We start from the raw sequence: 20200 nt of genomic DNA on the forward strand, positions 1-20200 counted from the left end.
TGGAGCAGGCGGCTATTCCATCCCCCCACCAATTTAGAACGTGCACAAACTTCTCCAAGCCCATACCTTGATTGGGTATCTGGGAGTGAAGTGGAGTTTTAGAATGGAAATAATAGATCGTTATTTGGAACACACGCATTTCATGTCTGTTCCGTTTCTACAGTAATCAAGACTGTCAACACATTGTTAAAACAGAAACTTTTTTTATATTCTAGTAGTAGATGACAAAATGTAGGCACAAACTATATAATGTATGAAGCCTAAAGTCCAAATAGCAAAGAAACATTTTCATAAAAGGTTCAAATATAACACAACAATTGCGATTTTATTCAAAAATATAACTGCAAAAACAAAAACCCGCCTTAACATGCGACATTGACAGTAGGTTATTATAACTTCTTCCATGGTGTAATAGAATCAGCTCTCGCCTTGGAATAAATAGGTCGCAAGTTTGATTCTGCACTACTCCGTTCTGAGAAGTAAACTGCTCTTAGTCTTACTATTTTAGAATAAAAGCATACATTTGATTTCAGTCTGTAACAGCCGGTGCAATTTATGATCCTTGTAAAGGTTAGCTTTTTTTTTTAATTCACTTTTCATTCGCGCAGTCGCGTTCAGAATCAATCCATACAACCCCATCTGACAGGGCTGTTTTCACTAAAGACGCGCTATAGCTCTGCAGTGTACCACGATGCATACTAACGTACCCTCCCCCACCCCCCCCAATCAGGTTCTGACACACAAACGCTGGCGAAGCTGCCTTCTTCGTATCTCACCGTCACTTGATTTTCTTTTTATTCAGTTTTATTGAGGGTTCCTGCCAGTCCCCGCATGTTGCTGTATGCTGTTTCTTTTGTACTCCAGGACATGCAGAGGAAAGAATGGTAAAGAGCAGTAACTTCGGCGCTATATGCAATAATCAGACACTCCCCATCTGCCCGTGTCATTCAAACACAGGAACATATGTTGGTGTAAAAGTATAACAAAAGTGCACTTTTATTCAAGTGCACTTTTCCCATCGCCTTTTCCTGTAAGAAGCAATGTACACACTTCTCTCTATGCTGTGGTTTCTATTACACACCTGAAAGAGACAATACATGTGAAAATATCATCGCACTAATCCAATATTATTTGAAAACGAACAGTGTCAGATCGGGTGTGAATTTATGCAGGAACTGGAAATTCTTTGATGCGGGACCTTCCCCCAGGGAAGAAAGTACAGTGTCAGGTGCTCATTCAGTGTAATAGGAACCATAGCACAGAGAGGTGTGTACACTGCAACAAGTACACGTGTCGTAAATGTAGGAAGGACGGTCCTTGGGTATGTGGGAACTGTTAATATTTGAATGTGATGATTTTATATAGCACGGAATGAAAATCAGCACTTCTTAGCATTGCACCATGCAAGCTGTCGTATCAATCACCTACTGTAACTTGCTTTCTTTTTTCTTCGGTTTGTGAAGGACAGCCGGGTCCCATGCCTGGCAGGGACGCCCCTGCTACTTATGTTCCGGGGGAGCCGCCATGGGCAGTCCAATACCTCCCCCGGGACGCTTGGTGGCAGCCTCCCTGGCCGACGGTGACTCCCCAACCGCCCGCAGGGCTCCATGGGAGATGGAGTCCTCCACAGCTTGGTTGGGGTCTGGCGTGGCCGCTAGGGGGAGCTGCCTGCTTCCCACAGGCCGGCTGGACGAGCTTTCAGCCCCGCCTGAAGTTCAATTAGGACCAGGTGGTTAATCATCTGGAACGCTTCCGGGTGGGCTATAAAAGGGCCCAGCCACCACCACTCGGAGAGCCAGGGTTGGGAGGAGGAGGACTAAGCTTGCAGAGGAGTGGTGGAAGAAAAGGTGAAGGAGAATTGTGGTGTGTGTTTTGTTTGGTGCTTTGGACTGTGTTTGGGCTGTGTGGCACGGGGAAGACGTGTCACACAGCTGAAGAAAAATAAAAGCCTGTGTGTTTTGTACACGTTGCCTCTGCGTGGTCTGTGCCGGGTCGGGCGCTATATAGCGCCTTTTACATCTGGCGTAGTCGGCAGGATTCCGGCCCATCCATTTGGACTGGGACCTGCATAAAAATTGTGTGTAACGGCCCGGCACAACACCTGGGGGCACGTGTAGCTCAGCGCAGGAGCCCACACAGCACCGCAGCGCCAAGCGCGCTCCTGAGGCAGAGAGTGTGCTCTATTGTGAGTACAGCGCTGAGAGCGCCCTTTGGACTTCAGCAGGGCACGCTCCCGACGAGAGCACGCCACCGAGGCCGAAGCACGAGGCACGCCCGCGACTTGCGGCGGACACGCGCAGCACAGCGCTGGGAGAATGCGCTCGCAGCTGCAAGCAAGCCAGCCAGCGCAGCACAACACAGCACAACTGAGGCCGCCTAAGGACTCCTCCTAGAGGCACCGCACCATGGGGAAAAAGAAGGCCGGGCGGACATAAAGGCCAACTGGCAGACGCCGCCACGCTAGTCCGCCGCACGGGTTGCAACCGGAGGTAGGTGATGGGCCGCGGGTATGTTTTTCCGCCTGTGGGTCATCCTACCTCCTAGACGCCGAGGGGCGAAGCACCCGATGCGGGCAGGGGGACGGGTGTCCATGGCATGACGGCGGAGCCAGCTCGGGTGAGAGCGAGGCTGGGCTGTGTCTTCTCTTCGGCCCGATTACCCAGCCAGAGGAGGAGAGCCCGGAGGAATTACCCGACGCGGTGACTCAGCTAGAGAAGCAGGAGCTCCTCTCCGAAACAGGTAAGGGGGAGGGGGGAGTGTGTCAGTCGCCCGCCGAGGAAAGTTCGCAGGCGGGGGTGACGGGCCTTCTCCCCGAGCCTCTCGGACTCCCAAACGGACCTGCGGAGGTTCCGCAGGGTCTTGATGGCTTGCGGTCGGCGGGAGGGGACGAGGAAAACCCAAGTCCACCGCTGACCGAAACTATTAACATTTCCTGGGCTGTAGGGGAGGTACAATCCGTTGTCCTGGCCCTACAGTCCTTATTGAAAGTGTTTTAGGTCCTGCAGGAGACGAAGGAGGCGCTTGAGAAGAAGCTCGACAGCCCGTGCGGAGCCCTGTCTGAATGGCTTTGTGCCGGCGAAAGGCCAGCCTCCTACCAGCAGGACAGAGCAGTGCAGGTGAGTGAAACCTGGGCCGTAGAGGAAAGGGGGCGGAGCGCAACGGCTGCGGTTATGATCAGTTCCGCTTGCCAGGCCGCCCTGCCCACTACACAAGACGCCGCCGTGGGGACCGATACTGTGGCGGAGGAACGTGCAGAGAGGCAGCTGGTGGATGTCGGCTGCCAAACAACTCCGTCCCCTCTGCCTGCACCGGTCTCGCGGTCGTCTAAAGGGGTGCAGGCAGCACAGGGTCTCCCTTCTTCCCATAAGGGGACCCAGACCGTCAGTGCACTCCAGAGGAAGAGGAGGACCCGGACAAAGAGCTCGGGGACTCCTGACAAGGTGCAGCGTAAGCCCGACAGTGTGACAGTACAGGAGGGCTACACTGCGGAGGGGCAAACACCTCACAAGCCCTCCCCGGAGTGGGCGAAGGGGCAGGAGTTTCCTGCCTGCTTCTGTTCCCGCAAGGGTCGAGCTGGAGGGGGTCAGTTGTGTTATTCCTGTGGTCACGCTGGTCATGTCTGGAGGGGTTGTCCAAGGAGGACGTCCGAGTGGCAGGGACGTCGGGGCAGCACCCCAGACCTCTTCATTATGTTTTACAGGCGCAGCCGTGGAGCCAAGGATGCCGACTCCCTGTCCTGGAGAGGACCGGCCCTCGCGGGGCAGGCCAATGAGCCCCACAAGCCTTATCTGAGGGAGGGGACGTGTGAAGGACAGCCGGGTCCCATGCCCGGCAGGGACGCCCCTGCTACTTATGTTCCATGGGCAGTCCAATACCTCCCCCGGGACGCTTGGTGGCAGCCTCCCTGGCCGACGGTGACTCCCCAACCGCCCGCAGGGCTCCATGGGAGATGGAGTCCTCCACAGCTTGATTGGGGTCTGGCGTGGCCGCTAGGGGGAGCTGCCTGCTTCCCACAGCCCGGCTGGACGAGCTTTCAGCCCCGCCCGGAAGTTCAATTAGGACCAGGTGGTTAATCACCTGGAACGCTTCCGGGTGGGCTATAAAAGGGCCCAGCCACCACCACTCGGAGAGCCAGGGTTGGGAGGAGGAGGACTAATCTTGCAGAGGAGTGGTGGAAGAAAAGGTGAAGGAGAATTGTGGTGTGTGTTTTGTTTGGTGCTTTGGACTGTGTTTGGGCTGTGCGTTGTGTACACGTTGCCTCTGCGTGGTCTGTGCCGGGTCGGGCGCTATATAGCGCCTTTTACAGGTTATACAGGTAGTCTTGAATAAAAGTGCACTTGTTTTGTTTGCGAAATGAAGTGTCTGCGTGCACTTTTCGTGGCATTACACGTGTATTTTTTGAGCATGCCCGTTTGAGCAGTATAAAAAGTATTGAAAAGTATAACAAAACAACGGGCAGATGGGGAGTGTCTGATGATTACATATAGCGCCGAAGTTACTGCTCTTTACCATTCTCTCCTCTGCATGTCCGTTAGTATGCATCGTGGTACACTGCAGAGCTATAGCGCGTCTTTAGTGAAAACAGCCGTGTCAGATGGGGTTGTATGGATTGATTCTGAACGCGACTGTGCGAATGAAAAGTGAATTAAAAAAAAGCTAACCTTTACAAGGATCATAAATTGCACCGGCTGTTACAGACTGAAATCAAATGTATACTTTTATCCTAAAATAGTAAGACTAAGAGCAGTTTACTTCTCAAAACGGAGTAGTGCAGAATCAAACTCACGACCTTTTTATTCCAAGGCGAGAGCTGATTCTATTACACCACGGAAGAAGTTATAATAACCTGCTGTCAATGTCGCATGTTAAGGCGGCTTTTTGTTTTTGCAGTTATATTTTTGAATAAAAGCGCAATTGTTGTGTTATATTTGAACCTTTTATGAAAATGTTTCTTTGCTATTTGGACTTCAGGCTTCATACATTATATAGTTTATGCCTACATTTTGTCATCTAATACTAGAATATAAAAAAACGTTTCTGTTTTAACAATGTGTTGACACATTGTGTTGATTACTGTAGAAACGGAACAGACATGAAATGCGTGTGTTCCAAATAACGATCTATTATTTCCACTCTAAAACTCTACTTCACTCCCAGATACTCAATCAAGGCATGGGCTTGGAGAAGTTCGTGCACATTCTAAATTGGTGGGGGGATGGAATAGCCGGCTGCTCCTAGCTTCTCTTTATCAGCACATTTAGAAGACAAAGGACGCTGGCGGAGAGGTGTGAAGGGATTTAAGAAGCGATTTAAGGTGGGACGGAATTACGAGTTTTTTTTTAGGCTCTGGTAATTCTAGTGTTAAGCATCAGACCCACTAATTAGTAAATAATGGATTAATTAAACAATTAGAACAGCTAGAAAAGTAGGAGTAAAATCAAGATGAAAATATTGTTAAAAAGAAAAAAAAATACATTATTCTTATATAACTGCTTGGTACATTTTAATATACAGCACAGGTCAAAAGTTTGGACACACCTCCTCATTCAATGTGTTTTCTTTATTTTCATGAGCATTTACATTGGTAGATTCTCACTGAAGGTATCAAAACTATGAATGAACACATGTGGAGTTATGTACTTAACAAAAAAAGGTGAAATAACTGAAAACATGTTTTATATTCTAGTTTCTTCAAAATAGCCACCCTTTGCTCTGATTACTCAGGTGACCTGTTGAAGCTCATCAAGAGAATGCCAAGAGTGTGCAAAGCAGTAATCAGAGCAAAGGGTGGCTATTTTGAAGAAACTATAATCTTCCAATGACCATCAACAAAAGCCTAGGTCAGTCACTAGGAAAAGCAAGAAATAATGTATGGCATGAATTTTTTACTCCTGGGCAGTTGTATGTAGCATATTCAAGAATAAGGAGCTCCAGTAAAATAACAATATTAGCTCCTAGTTAAAAAGTATCATATCATACACAGAAAGGTACTCAGTTAGTTACATAGCACTTCAGGTCTGGGCGCCAGGTAATACTGCTAGCTTAATATATAAAAACAGTGTCTATATACTGTATATGTGCCTTGCACCCATTGCTTGCTGAGAAATAAATTTAAATACAACCCCAATTCCAATGAGGTTGGGACTTGTGTAAAACGTAAATAAAAACAATAAAATGATCTGCAAATCCTTTTCAACCTACTGGATATTCAATTGAATACACTACGAAGACAAAATATCTAATGTTCAAACTGATAAACTATAATCTTCCAATGACCATCAACAAAAGCCTAGGTCAGTCACTAGGAAAAGCAAGAAATAATGTATGGCATGAATTTTTTACTCCTGGGCAGTTGTATGTAGCATATTCAAGAATAAGGAGCTCCAGTGAAATAACAATATTAGCTCCTAGTTAAAAAGTATCATATCATACACAGAAAGGTACTCAGTTAGTTACATAGCACTTCAGGTCTGGGCGCCAGGTAATACTGCTAGCTTAATATATAAAAACAGTGTCTATATACTGTATATGTGCCTTGCACCCATTGCTTGCTGAGAAATAAATTTAAATACAACCCCAATTCCAATGAGGTTGGGACTTGTGTAAAACGTAAATAAAAACAATAAAATGATCTGCAAATCCTTTTCAACCTACTGGATATTCAATTGAATACACTACGAAGACAAAATATCTAATGTTCAAACTGATAAACTTTATTGTTGTTTTGGAAATCTTCACTCATTTTGAATTTGATGCCTGCAACACGTTCCAAAAAAGCTGGGACAGGGGCAGCAAAAGACTGGGAAAGTTGAGGAATGTTCAAAAAACCACCTGTTTTGAACATTCCACAGGTGAACAGGTTAATTGGAAATAGGTGTTTGTCATGATTGGGTATAAAAGGAGCATCCCCAAAAGGCTCAGTCGTTCACAAGCAAGGATGGGGTGAGGTTCACCACTTTGTGAACAACTGCATGGGCTAATAGTCCAGCAGTTTAAGAAGAACATTTCTCAACATACAATTGCAAGGAGTCTAGGGATTTCATCATCTACTGCCCATAATGTCATCAAAAGATTCAGAGAATCTAGAGAAATCTCTGCACATAAGCGGTAAGGTCGAATACCAACACTGGATGCCCATGACCTTCGATACCTCAGGCGGCACTGCATTATAAAACCAACATCATTCTGTAAAAGATATTACCACGTGGGCTCAGGAATACTTCAGAAAACCATTGTTAGTTAACACAGTTTGTCGCTACATCTACAAGTGCAAGTTAAAACTCTACCATGCAAAGCGAAAGCCATATATCAACAACACCCAGAAACGCAGCCGGCTTCTCTGGGCCCGAGCTCATCTGAGATGGACTGACGCAAAGTGGAAAAGTGTGCTGTGGTCTGATGAGTCCACATTTCAAATTGTTTTTGGAAATCATGGACATTGTGTCCTCCGGGCCAAAAGGAAAAGGACCATCCGGATTGTAATCAACGCAAAGTTCAAAAGCCAGCATCTGTGATGGTATGGGGGTGTGTTAGTGCCCATGGCATGGGTAACTTGCACATCTGTGAAGGCACCATTAATGCTGAAAGGTACATACAGGTTTTGGAGCAACATATGCTGCCATCCAAGCGATGTCTTTTTCAGGGACGTCCCTGCTTATTTCAGCAGGACAATGTGAAGCCACATTCTGCATGTGTTACAACAGCGTGGCTTCGTAGTAAAAGAGTGCGGGTACTAGACTGGCCTGCCTGCAGTCCAGACCTGTCTCCCATTGAAAATGTGTGGCGCATTATGAAGCGCAAAATATGACAACGGAGACCTCGGACTGTTGAGCAACTGAAGCTGTACATCAAGCAAGAATGGGAAAGAATTCCACCTACACAGCTTCAACAATTAGTGTCCTCAGTTTCCCAAACGCTTATTGAGTGTTGTTAAAAGGAAAGGTGATATAACACAGTGGTAAACATGCCCCTGTCCCAGCTTTTTTGGAACGTGTTGCAGGCATCAAATTCAAAATGAGTGAAGATTTGCAAAACAACAATAAAGTTTATCAGTTTGAACATTCGATATCTTGTCTTTGTAGTGTATTCAATTGAATATAGGTTGAAAAGGATTTGCAAATCATTGTATTCTGTTTTTATTTATGTTTTACACAACGTCCCAACTTCATTGGAATTGGGGTTGTATTTAAATTTATTTCTCAGCAAGCAATGGGTGCAAGGCACATATATTGCACTATAAATGTGCTTCAATGGAAATTATATCCTAAAGCAAGTTATATCACGTTGAGTGTCAACATACTGAGATGGGTATATCAAGCAAGTTTCCATGTAATTTGGGGGAATTAATAGGTGCTTTCAGGCCAGCTGGGAGATATGACTGTATCCTTAGTCTGCCTCTGTGACATTTTACTCTGGGCTTTGCCTGATATGTTTTTTTAGAAATCAACCAGAAGACACCCTCACTATAGTGTATAATGAAACCAACTCAACTGTCTCCACTACATCTGGAGAGGCAACAATTCTTCACTGAGGTCCTTGGCCATTGCTGCATTTCTACCCCATTTATAGAGAGTGAGCACAGCAATCCATAGCAAAATCTCAATTCAGCCTTTTGAACCCACAATCCCTCAGTTACTATGGAGAATTTGTGACAAAAGGTAAGGATGTGGACTGGTAAACTGAAAGCTGATGCTTCACTAAAAGTTTAATTTCAATTCTGCTGAACAAAATCATGTAGTAGGTGTGCAACAGGCATGTAACTTACTCAAAATGCAAATGTGGTTATTTGAAAACATAATGCCTCCATATTCACTAATCAACAACATTCTGTTGTGAGTGCATTCACAAAGTGGTTAAATGATTTTCACCTTCATAAAGAAGATAGAGAAGATAAGGTGGTTATGACTACATTGTTACTAAGTCAAAAGATGAACAAAAATGATCGGATTGCAGACAAGACAAAAGCAATAATGCAAAAAAGGAGAGAAGCCAAACCAGAGCACAAACCAAAATTGAGCAAGGAAATTCAGCAAACTCACCCAGAGGAATTTAAGAAGAACAAATTATTAACACATGGGACAAGCTAGCGGAAATGCCCAAAAATGGAAGACAGATGATTCTGTCTCAGACTGTGAGATCTCATAGTCACAATGAATACACACTGCAAATCGTCCAGTTACTTATAGTACCCACATAAGATAGTTGACAGATTAGCGGAGGTATGGTGTGGTGAGAAAGTCTGGCAAGGAAATAAATGGACTGAAAGAACACCTCAGAAAAAAGCAGGGGCCTTTCAAAATAACACTGTTCAGATCATATGGGAGAGTGCCACTTATTTCAGTACACTAGCCAGTAAACGCTAAAATACGATTTTTTAATTGGTTGCAAAGTGTCCTGAGGTTGCCTGAAGGTAGACCCGGAGTACACATAAAGCTATATATTTAGGGAACATTGTGTTTGTAATCTACACTGAGCAGTTCATTGCAGGCCACTAGTCAGTGACAAATTCATAGCTATGACTCAAGGTAGACAGGATCATGTTGTAATACTTACTTCTGATAGCTGTTGATTCCCTTCTGCAAGTTTTTGTCAAATATTTGTACAGTTATATGTCCATTGTTTATTTTATCGCATGTTGATGATGTCATCATGCCTTGGGTTTTCAACATGAGTGGCAATGTTTGACATTTGTGTTTCATGGTCGTGATCATGTTGTGTACGCTGAAGATTGCCCAGAACACGGCAGAAAATGAAGAGCCTCCATGTTTTTGGATTTTTTTGCAAGAGACTTGTTATTCTTTATTTTCAAACTTCTTTAAGATTCTAGTGTTGATTTTGACTTCTGCTTTGTTTCTTTCTGACTAAAGATTTTTAGATGAAGGTTTCAGTTTGAGTTTTAGTACTTTTTAAATTCCAATATTTTTGTCCTTGGCTTTTTCCCTTTGAGTTTTGCCTGCTCCCTTATGCTTCTTTAAAATAATCAACTTGGAAATCTCCCCCTTGTACTTTGCTATGATTCTGTTTTTACCTTAATTTCTTATTTATCCATTTAGTATTTACTGTGTTTCATGTTCTTTGTGTTTGTTTTGGAATATTAAAACTCTTATTGAAGGTTTATTTGGTACAAAAAAAACATAAAATATTTAACATCTTATTGAGATGTCATTTTGTATTCATGGGACCTGCGATTAGAGGCTTTTTTGTGTAATGTCACTATTCACATTGTTATGCAGTACACCTGAAGGTTGTGACCAGTGACATCAAGACAGTGTAGGTTTATCTCAGACTGTGGTAAGACAGTTAAAACTCTGTGTATGCTTGTATTAGTTATTTGGTCTTCTTGATATTAGAAATATGTCTTTTTCTCAGAAGGCATTAAACTACCCAATCAACACTTAACAGGACAGTAACTCTATGGCTTCTAATTGAATTCACTAGGTGGCAATAGCATCACATTTCTGCAGTATTACTAGTTTGAGGCCACAAAGGGCAGACGTTTCATGAATATCACTATTTGTTTATGTTAATGTAACTTCACTACAGGCAAAGCTTTAGGATATCTCCTATCCTTTGAAGCAAGGTAGCTCTTTAAAAATTAATAATTTCAATGTAGAGTTTAAGTAGACACTCTGAAATGAAAAGTGAAATGAGGTTAAACTGTACTTTAGTTCTGTCCATTGCTAAAAAGTTCCCACTTACAAGGCTGGGGTTCCCGTTCTTCCAAATTTTTTATGTAACTATCAGTTTTGTAGCATTTTGTGTGATCTTTACACAATGCAGTATGTGTGGCTGGTGATATACTGTATAAAGTATTGTAATACATTTTGAGTGTGGGACTAACACTCCAATAACGGTGGAACCAATAAACCACACCGTATTAGATTGGAAATATATTTCCTTCTTAACAGTCTCACCTGTTATTGTGAAACACATTCATAAAATAAAAAGGAGCATTTTTACTGGCATTCATCTAATAGGACATCTGCAGGAGACTCAAGCACAGTATTAAAGATTCACAGCTAATCCAACTTACCACTAAGAATAAAGTTCTCCATTTTTTCCTTGAAAGGCTGAAGATGTTCATTTGAGGAGTTTTGGCACACTAGTTTGACTTCCTTTTCACAGGCTGTAAAGAGAAGCAAAGAATAACTAGCCTCAAATTAATCTGTGTTTTCTGAATAGCCAAACAATAAAAAAGATTACTGTACTTATCCATAAAGTATTACACAAAATGAACCTAAAAACTGAAACAACACCACTAGGCTACTTATAGTGAGCAGAGATCTAGTTATTAAACTGCACTTGACAGCCCTCAAAGCTCTATTAGAGTTGTGATGCAAGGCATAGTTAGCCTGGCATCCAATAAAATGCATGAACAATAGGAGACTGTCATGTGTTCATCCAATACACATGGTGGCAGCATCCTTTTAGCACAGCTTCCATTTGTACACCCACAGAGCTGCATGGGAGTTGTAGTTCCAATAGGAAGCCCTGTTTGGGGTCCTTCTGTGCCGCTGGAGGAAGCTGTTCCTCCTGACTTGGAAGAGCTTTCTTGATGCAGTGTTGTTATGCCGGATGAATTCCCAAGTCTGGCATAAAAAGAAGTCCCTGCACTGCAGTTGAGGCAGAAAGTTGGTATCGTCAGGGATAAGTGCCAAGGGCTCACAGGAGTATTATTAGGATGTGGGTGGCATACATGAAAGTATGATCCAATAATGCCATTATGTTTGAAGGAAACTGAAGTCTCTTTCAAGGATAAGGGTTTCATAAGGACCCTTAAAGTGTACTGGGGTCTGTATGTGAGTTTCTGCACCTACAAGTAAGCAGAAGGGTATGTAACAAAATGTTACCTACAGACCAATAAGCTGAAGGAAATTGGTGGGTGGGAATATGGGATGAAGTGCTATTGACCATATGTCTAGGAGTTTTGTAGGAGGTGAAATGCTGTTTATAAGAAACAGGCTTAGAAGTCCACTCTACAGGATACAAGAAGGCAGTGTAATGATCTAAAGGTTAAGGCAATGTACTTTAAAGCACACTATTAATGTTTCAATTTATGACACTGGCAAGTCAATTATAAAAAAACATCTAAAGAACTACACTAAATCTGTATGCTTACAAAGTGGCTTTGGATGGTTTATGTATTTTGAGAAACATTGAATTTACTTCAGAAAACAAAACTGATCAGTTGAAGGTAATGCCCATGTTTGACAATTATTATGTTTTCATTTTCTTGACTTGCTGCTTGTTGTTCAGACATGCACGTCACTGTACTCTGCACATGTGAGAATAATTTTGAACAAAAAAGTCCTTTTTTAAAATGAAATGTGTTTCTCATGTGGGTTTTTGTTTTGGATTTGTGTTCTTGATTTTAGAAAAAGCAAACATTAAGCTTTCCTTAGTGTTGTGACCATTATTATCATTACATTGCGGCACTTCTTGTGTGATTTGGGGCTATACAAAAATAAATTGTATTGTATTACTATTATTAATGAATATTAATAGCTGTGCATTTTCAAGTCCAGTGCCCTAAACGCCAAGGCCACACTTGTTGGTTGATCATCTGGGCTGGGGTGTTCATAAGAAGAACAGTTAATTGTAAAGAAAAACAAATTTGACTAAAGCCCTTTCTATTTAGCTCAATGGCGTTGAATCAGAAGACTTTTATAGCGCTTATGTGCTTTGCAGTAAGTTCAATTTTGTCTTACTTTATCATGAAGTTTGCTCTGTGGAATGAAGCAATAGCTTTCTAAAAGCCAGACAGGCAATTTCCACAACCTCCTTTGGGCTCAGTATAGACAGAACCATGAAAAGCGCCACAAGTGTTTACACTGTAATTATGGTCCGTTGTTTGTGTTTCTGCATTTGTAGCTACAACTTTTATGCTGTTTTGCAATATTTCTAATCCTTGGAGACTTAATGAGGTTTTGTGCTACAAAAGTAAATGAATAAAGCAATGCAATGTACTTATAGTGTTTGAATGTTCATCTTTATGCATTGCCTTTCATAATGAATGAAAACAAAAAACAACTTCGAAGCACCATCAGGTACAGGGTTACTTTATCATTCGCTGTGAAGTGTTTGCTCCATTTAGGATGGAAGAGGCTTTGAGATGGAGGATGGAGGTTTCCTAGTAAATCCCTTCTTTAAATTCAAGTTACTCATTTCAAATAAGATTATGACCAAAATCCAGTTAGTAAAACCCACATTTTAAGAAAACTAGTAGAAAGACTGACCAAGTGTAATCGTTAGGATCCTGAGCATAGAACATACCATTATATAGAAAAACAGTCTAGGCAGTGGAGAGAGCTTTTCAATTGCCTCTGCATACTCTGACAGAAAAAATACAGTGCCCTCTACGATATTTGGGAGAGAGACAAAATTTTATTTGATTTAATGCTCTGCTCCAAAGTTTAAAATGACAAATCAACTGTCTGGAATATCATTAAAAAGAGAGAATGCACTGGCGAGCTCAGTAAACGCGAAGGGACTGGTAGGCCAAGGAAGACCTCCAATTGCTGTTGAAAGAAGAATCCTCACTATGGTCAAGAAAAGCCCAAATGGCTGTACGACAGATCAGAAATGACATTCCACAGAAGACTTCATTATTCATGAACAAACATACAGAGGCCATACAACAAGATATAAACCACTAGTTAGCTTCAAAAACAGGATGGCCAGATAAAAGTTTGCAAAAAAGGACTTCAAAGAGCCTGCTGAATTCTAGAAAAAGGTCTTGTGGACAAACGAGACAAAGATGAACCTGCATCAGATAGATGGTAAGAGCAAAGTGTGGAGATCTGCCCAATTTCCAAAGCAGACCACCTCATATGTTAAACATGGTATTGGGGGTGTTATGGATTTGGCATGTATGGCTGCCACAGGTACTGGCACACTGCTCTTCATTCATTATGGAACTGCTGATGGCAGTGGCACAATGAATTCTGAGGTGTATAGAAACATCTGATCTACTCAAGTTCCAGTAAATGTCTCAAAACTCACTGGATGGTGCTAGAATTCCTGAAGCCTACAAAAAAGCTTGTAATCCCGGCACAGCTTAAATCCCTTCACACCTCTCCATCAGCGTCTTTTGTGTTGTAAATGAGTCGATCAGCACAAGCAGCAAGCAGCATGCTGTCCCATTCCCTGCCTTAACGGAGCTCAACTCTCCCAGCTCAAGCCAAGGCTCCTTATGTGCATGTGAAATCTGGAGTTGTATAGGGTAAATAACACAGTTTATCATTATTTGAAATACATGCATTTTATGTGTGTTCTGTGTCTACAAAGATCTGGGCAACTGTAGAATGAAGGGAAATGCGAGCAATACAAGAAATGCTGAACACATACCTAAAGCAGTAACTTTTTCCATGTTATACTAATAATGACGAGAAGCATATAATGTGTGAAAGACTTTAGTCCAACTATCAAATAAACATGTGTGCTTTTATTCAAGAATATAACTAAAGTAAACAAAAAAAAAAAAACATTTGATTTACATGTGGCTATCAATGAGTTAAAAACTCTACATCAAATGTCAGTCGACAGGGAGTTAACACGTATTCTTGAACAGTGCAGAGCTAAAAATTGCTGCCTTATAACCCGAAGGTCCCGGGTTCGAGACAGGGCACTCTGTATTTTGAGTAGTGAGCTGCTATTATTATTATTATTAGTTCTTCAATATAATAAAGCATACATTTGATTTGAGTCTGTAACATCTGGTGTAAATTTTGGCTACTTGTAAAAGTTAGCACACTTTTTTTTATTATTCAGTTTTATTCTCTCAGCGATGTTCACATGGTACAACGAACTTGCCTCTCCCTCTCTGAGTTGATGGCATTTATCTCCATTCTTTTCACAAGAGCAGCGCTGTGGCTGATGCCAGCTCAGAACTATCTGTTGTACCAGCAATCAAAGATATGATGTCCCGTGACCGCTATCAGACTGGACAAAGGCAGGACCATAGCAGCAGACAGATTTTTCACAGCGCTTTTGCCAGCTAATAGACTGCTGCACTCTGCTTGGCACCATAAAGTAAAATGGGACTTCCACCTGCAGCTAAAGTCACTTCAGTATGTGAGTAATTTGCCATGCTGCTGTTTAGATCTGACAGCACTGTGCTGACAGTGTATGTGCCCAAACTTTACCCGGCTGTTACAGACTGAAATCAAAGGCTTTTTCTTTTTGGGCACATACACCATCAGCATGGCGAATATTGAGTGTTCCTCATGTTTAAGTAAATACAACTAAGCAACAAGCCTTACTTTTGAAAACTGGTTCAAGATCATCTGAGTAGGTATTTGACTTTTAAATACAGTGCATGGTTGGATAAGTCAGTCGGTGAAGAAACAAATGGTAACACTTTAGTTTAGGCACTGCAAAAATGCATCTATTGCTCATTTACACTTGCGCAACTTAATAACTTAATTATGGTTATAAAGCGTTAGCAAATAAGATATTCATCTCTGTGTAGTGTGACATCTGATATGCTGGTTAAATACTTATAAATATTATATAATGATTATATTATACTAGCCAACCCGCAGCGTAGCATACGCCGCATAATCAGGCCGCTTTTTAAATGATTTTTAAGTACAGAGGAAAAAATAAACATTTGAAAAATCCGTAATTTAATAAACCACCAAGAAAAGTAACATTGCAACAATGCACGCTACGTACCAACATACAATTGTCCGTGACTGAAAACCGGAGGAGTGCCGTCGCGCTTTCTCCTTCCAAAGCAAAGGACGGGTTGAACGGCGCCGCTCAGTACGCACTGCCCGCTTATGTCCCCGCCCCAACTCCCTACCTGAGTCGCTTTCGTCTGTGTACAGTCCACACGCACCTGTGAGTCACGTTGACTGTTAATTTTCCAAACACCACCTCAGTAGGTTTCCACGTTGATTTTTCATTGTTCTTTGCGGTTCTGGCTGCTTTTTTTATATATAATCCACCAAGTCACCCGACCATGGGGGGCTTTACAAAGGGCGGGGACATAATCAGTGCGAGCGTAAGACCCACACGTACTGGGAATTTCTCATTCGTGGGGAACAATTGGAAGCCACGGTCTCCATCACGAATGGGGTTCAACGGCTTACTCATGCCTCCCGAGCCGGGTAGACACACGCGTTGATCCATTCAGTGTAGCGCGTGCAGTACCGGACATACAAGTGCATCACAGACCTGTTAATGCTCAATCTCACGTGGCTGAAAGCCACTTGTCCCTCTAAGAATTTGGATGCCGACCGCTGTTGGGTCGTGTAACTATTTAGCAGGCGGGAGTCTCGTTCGTTTTCGGAAAAAAACAGCCAAATCGCTCCACCAACTAAGAACTGCCATGCACCACCCACAGAATCGAGAAAGAGCTATCAATCTGTCAATCCTGTCCGTGTCCGAGCCGGGTGAGGTTTCCTGTGTTGAGTCCAATGAAGCGAAAGGCTCCACACCTGGTGGTGCCCTTCCGTCAATTCCTTTCAGTTTCAGCTTTGTAACCATACTCCCCCCTGAACCCAAAGACTTTGGTTACCCGGTTGGTCGCCTGTTGCGGGGCCTGCATTGGTGAAGCAGGTGAGACGGTAATGAAACAGAGGCACAGGGCTTATTGGTTTTTAAAGACTGCTTCCTTCATTGGGTTTTAACCAATGCACAGAACGAACCAACACACAATCGTCCGTGCGGCGCTCAGAGTGGAACGGGAGGAGAGGAGAAGGACATCCACTCCACTCCATCTGTCATGCTAGTCTGCTGATTTCTCGTTCAGTATACACTGCCTGCTCATGTGCCCACCTCCAACTCATCACTCGAGTCGTTGTCGTCTTTGTACAGTCCAGATGCACCTGTGACTCACGTAGACTTTTCATTGCTCTGTGCGGTTTTGGCTGCCTTTCTATATATAATCCACCAAGACACCCGACCACGGTGGGAGGGGGGTGTGTACAAAGTGCAGGAGTATCTAAGAAGACGCATGTTTGTCGCGGATGCGAATTGTTGTATGTAGCATGTAAAACAGTTTGCTATAGTGCACGTGGTCGTGTGTCGTAACCGAAAACTCGTTTTTTAAAGACTGCTCACTTCATTGTGTTTTAACCTCAGTTGTAAAGGAACGTTTTAAGGATCCCATGGGATACCCCTCGCAAACAGTTTTACACGCCACATATGGCGATTCACCTCCGCGAGAAACATGCCTCTATTAACAGTCAACGTGGGTCGGAGCTGCATGTGACTTCTACGACAGACAAATATAAATGATGCCGGTTTTTCTGTGTCGTCGCGTCCGAGTTGGTGGGCGTGGCTCTGTGAGTTGTCGTCGTATCCAATGGTCATGGAGTTGGTGGGCGTGGCTCCTTCCTGCGTGTCTCACTTGTCGGCGGCTTAGTGAATCTACGCCCCTTCCGGCGTGCTTTCCATGGTTGTCTTGCCTTAGTAAATTATATATATAGATAATGAAGAATGCAATATCAGTAGACATGTGTCTCACTTAAGCCACCTCTGACCATTCCAAAGCGAATTTATTTTAGTAGACAATGCTGCATAGATGAATAACCACATAACTTGATTCTCTGTAAGTGTAAAAGAAGACAAAGACAGTGTAACCTAAAGGGGTTCCAGAGAGCCCCCAAACCCTATAACACACCAACACAAGTATCAATTCAAATGAAGAATTTATTTTCACAAATACCTCTATAGATTGTATTTTACTATCTGGGGTAGTTTGCATTTGTATCAGACATACACCATGAAAGATCACAAACAATAATACTAGGCGAGTATTATTTATCCATCTATGCAGCACAACACACATTATTTTTAAAACATCTTCACAGTTGTTAGTGTAAAGGAACAAGTGTTGCAAGTTAGCCACTTCCTTGACTAAGGGCTAAATCAAAAGAGTTAAAGTACAGATGGTTATATGCTTACATCCTTTTTACAATGCATGCAGCTTCTTTCTTTCTCATTTTAAGTGGTACTTAATGCCTCAATGGTACACTGGGTAGTGCTGTTGCCTCACATCTCCAGAGTATTGGATGCAAATCCTGGCCTTCATACTGGCTGTTTGGGTTTGGGTGGCGTAGCTGTGTCTTTTCTAGGTTCCCAAAGTCGAGTGTCTACTGAGTTGGCAAGGTGGGATCAGCATAAGCCCAACTTTGTAAGAAAAGAAATTTCTCAGCTTAATAAAGTTTGCTTTAAGAAGGTTTAGTACAAATTTAAAAAGGAGCAAATCACAGAATTCAGAAAAAAATGTTACTAAAGCAGAATAAAAGGCTAAAAGGAAAAAAGGATTCTTCTCTGTTTCATTATGATTTTAGAGATCTGTTAAATTTCTGTTGCTTTCTATATTTAAAGGTTGTTACTTTTCTATGGCAAACTTACATAGACTTCACCTTAGTACCTCTGTATGTTCAACACATTCATTATCTTCAATATGTTCCGTACAGCTTGAAACTGTTTGCCCTTCATGCCTTACCAACTGCAAGGCAGATCTTAAACTGAACTAGTCTGTAGTCAGAGTGATAAGACTACAAAGCTAGTTCCTACTTTGTGACTGATGTTATGCACATTGGTTCCAGCACTCTCACAAACCTAAACTGGAAAAAATAATGCTGTATGGTGAATGAATAAATGTGTGCTTGTTTTCAAAATGACTATTGACGGAAATCTTCCCTTATGCTCACTAAAGGAACATATTACCTGCATTGTACTTTGAGAATAAAAGCTACAGACTGCTAGTCTCTGTCTTGGGAACAGGTGTCAAAACACTAGCTCGCTTTTGATAATTTTGTTATGCACACTATGTTTTGGTTATTTTCTGTGATTTTTGATTCATCATGCATATTACTATTGGATTTTTCTTACAGTTTATTTTACAGATATTATGGTCACATTTACATTTTAGGCTGATTTTCACGAGAATCGTCAATTCAGATGTGATTTCCTGCAAGGGGCCATTTTGTGTGAAGCAATGGCTTGGTGTGCTTGATGTTTGAGTTTATGAGTATGTTTTAAACAAGCTACTCAGTTTTGTTTAATTATTTACTTTGAAAATATATTTATAGGTAGCCAGGACCTTTGTTTTTTCAACCTGGATTTTCAACCCTCTGTATATTCTGCTCTTCTGGTTTTGACTTGTTGCCTATTTAAGGACCACTTATTCTTTTGCTTACCCTTCTCAGTCACTTACATTTCATTATCAATTATATTCCTTCCTTTATTTTCGTTTTGTGTCATTTAGCTCATCAAGTCATCTTCCCCTTCTGTAAATTGTAAAATCAAAGAAATGGGAAATTTACAAAGACTCTGTGAATGGCTAACATGTGAACTGCAATTCAACTGCAAAAACCCTACCCTGTCTGACAAAGAGACAAAGAATAATGTGTGCTCTTATTAGCATTAGAAAATCAATGATAAAAAATAAACTACGAATAACTGGAATCACTTTATAGATTTGCAAAATGTCTGACAGTAGTCAAGCATATCTACTGAAATTCAGAGATACAAAAAAGTTTTTTTCTTTTCATTTTGTTCTGTCTTAAAATGCTTTCGGGATGCAACTGCCATGCAGCACATTCCACTTTCGGCGGGGTCAAGATGTCTACAAGTTAAAAGAGCTCTGTCTTTTCTGTCAGGAGCCAAAACTAAGAATGAGTAGTTGTGCCAAAGCCTACATCCACCTGCAAATCAGCTGGGTTATCTCCTCTTTCCAACCTGATAGCAGCTGTTTTGATTCGGTCTAAGGCACTGAAATAATATACCCATCTCTGCCAGCGTTTGTTCTTTTAACACTCTGGCACCATCAGAAAACTGTGTGGAGCATCTGCCTCCAGGCCCAGTCATAATATGCCCTGCATATTCGGCTTGACATGCTCACCCACCATGCCTGGACTCTCATTGTACTCCAACATAACAGTATAAAGAATATTGTTACCATCAGAGATTAATATGAGGTGTTTTGCCATAACAAGAAAAAAAACTGCTTGTGTAAACTTTGAGCAGACCTGTTTCTACCTTAGAATCAAATCAATAACTCGGGATGGGACATTTTCAGGAAATTTAGCAGACTGTTGAGATAAGCTGTTCAGGGTGATATTCCACAGGGGTCAGTGTTAGGGCCGCTGCTGTTTTTAAAATATATAAATGATTTGGGTAGGAATATAAGTAACAAGTTGATTAAGTTTGTAGATGAAACCACGTAAGGTGAACTACCATA

The 20200-nt window shown here is 42.2% G+C and overlaps 1 protein-coding gene across 1 annotated transcript in view; it reads right to left on the minus strand.

Moving 5' to 3' along the window:
- The window catches only part of LOC120518304 (formin-like), a 509433-nt gene that overhangs the window by 136313 nt on the left and 352920 nt on the right, over positions 1 to 20200 (minus strand). The window contains exon 13 of the mRNA XM_039741029.1: positions 11033 to 11125. Coding sequence (XP_039596963.1) covers positions 11033 to 11125 — 93 coding nt within the window. The remainder of the gene's footprint in view (positions 1 to 11032; positions 11126 to 20200) is intronic.

Source organism: Polypterus senegalus, chromosome 18 (genome assembly GCF_016835505.1).
Source record: "Polypterus senegalus isolate Bchr_013 chromosome 18, ASM1683550v1, whole genome shotgun sequence".
NCBI lineage: Eukaryota > Metazoa > Chordata > Cladistia > Polypteriformes > Polypteridae > Polypterus > Polypterus senegalus.